The sequence below is a fragment of the Phytophthora parasitica genome, assembly GCF_000247585.1.
Source record: "Phytophthora parasitica INRA-310 unplaced genomic scaffold supercont2.186, whole genome shotgun sequence".
Classification (NCBI taxonomy): Eukaryota; Oomycota; class Peronosporomycetes; order Peronosporales; family Peronosporaceae; genus Phytophthora; species Phytophthora nicotianae.
In genome coordinates, this window is record NW_008649172.1 from 6,163 (window position 1) to 7,620 (window position 1,458).

The window sequence follows — 1,458 nt, forward strand, 5'->3', positions numbered from 1 at the left end:
GACTTTGGGTCGGTGAGACTTAGCGTTTTGCGCCTGGTGCGCGACGTGGCTGAGAGCCAAGACCTGCAAAAGGTGCATGCGGATGCTCGAAGCAGAGGAAATGTGGGAATGTTTGCGGTCGACGACTTCTTTTTATTAAACGCTAAAAACCTACCTACACATGCAGTATCTGCTGGCTTTAAGACAAAACTAAGACATAGATTCATTGGACCGTTCAAGGTCGTGGTCAGGAAGGGTCTAGCGTACACGCTTAATCTTCTCAAGAAGATGCGCATCCACCCGGTGTTTTACGTGGGCTTACTCAAGCCATTTCTTGATCCTGCTCGGGTGAGCGTAGCGTCGCTGACGCCGACCCGGAAAGTGGCTGCGCGTCAGAGGGTGACTGGACCACGGCGGGACGCTGTGAGACAGCAGGTGGCGCGGCACAACAGCAGGCTGAGGAACAGCTAGTGACAGAACCTCAGGACGAGAACCGAGCTGCTGGAGACACAGCAACATTTCTGCTTACCCTGCAGCTGAGCGACTTGACGCTGTAGGTCCTCGACCAGGTTTTGGATCGCTTGAGGCGTGTCAAACCAGTCCACCCTTCGGTGCATCTCCTCGAGATCATCCGCCAAGCGGCCAACAGAAACGTTCGAGTCATGAACGAACTGGTTCAGTGAACCGACGCGCCGTTTCATCGCACGAAGATCGCTGGTACTCGCCACACGAGAGTCCAGTGGCGATTCGCCCCCCCCCCCTCCAGCTCTGCTCGATGAGCATTGCGAGCTCAGCTACCACGTGGAACGCCTTGTGGCGCGACGACGTCGCCGGGGTCATACCCAATTTCTGGTGAAGTGGAGGCGTTACCCTCACTTACATATCTCTTGGGAGTTTGAGGTTTCCCCCCGGCAAGATTGCCCTGGCGTCGTGGACGCTTATGATCAGGCACATTCGGTGCTAGAACGCCACCATGGCGTGCGACAGCGTCGCCAGGCGCTGAGCGCTTCCCACTAGGGTGGGAAGAAGACAGGTCGGCAGCTGAGCTCAGGCTCTGACCAGTGGCTGGGGCAGCCGGCTCGAGATAACGAGCATCGGTACTCACAGGGGGAGCAGGAGGTGTAGACGCCTCATGATGTTGGGGACGAGGTCCCGGGAGCTGACGCCTAGCTTTTGACTTTGCGAAGTCCAAGCTCAAGCATCTCTCCAAACGAATATCGATTTCAGAGAAACTAGCTCGAAGAGATTTATAGGACGGCAGCCCCCGCGCTCGCTCCACCCAGTTTTGAAACTGTGCTGCAGAAGCATTCTCGGATTCACCAGGGTTGAGTACAACCGGAATGGTTCGAATGGAGGGACCCGAATGTCTGTTGAGCTGCATTTGCAAACGCTCACGATACCCCTGGGGAGTTGTGACTTGTGGAATCAAGTATCGCTCGCGGAGCGTGTGCCGCCGGAGCACCTGCTCATCAGCAGTAG

At 56.4% G+C, this 1,458-nt stretch overlaps 2 protein-coding genes across 2 annotated transcripts; both read right to left on the reverse strand.

The window, feature by feature from the left end:
* Nucleotides 1–301: 301 nt before the first annotated feature.
* PPTG_19748 (hypothetical protein) lies at nt 302–680 on the reverse strand (the record flags this gene model as incomplete). Its single annotated transcript, XM_008918346.1, has 2 exons — nt 302–435; nt 509–680. The coding sequence occupies 2 exons, from the start codon at nt 678–680 to the stop codon at nt 302–304; spliced, it is 306 nt and encodes a 101-aa protein (XP_008916594.1).
* An 89-nt stretch (nt 681–769) lies between these two features.
* On the reverse strand, nt 770–1,360 carry PPTG_19749 (hypothetical protein; the record flags this gene model as incomplete). The annotated part of the gene is made up of 1 exon (XM_008918347.1): nt 770–1,360. The coding sequence occupies one exon, from the start codon at nt 1,358–1,360 to the stop codon at nt 770–772; it is 591 nt and encodes a 196-aa protein (XP_008916595.1).
* Nucleotides 1,361–1,458: the final 98 nt, after the last annotated feature.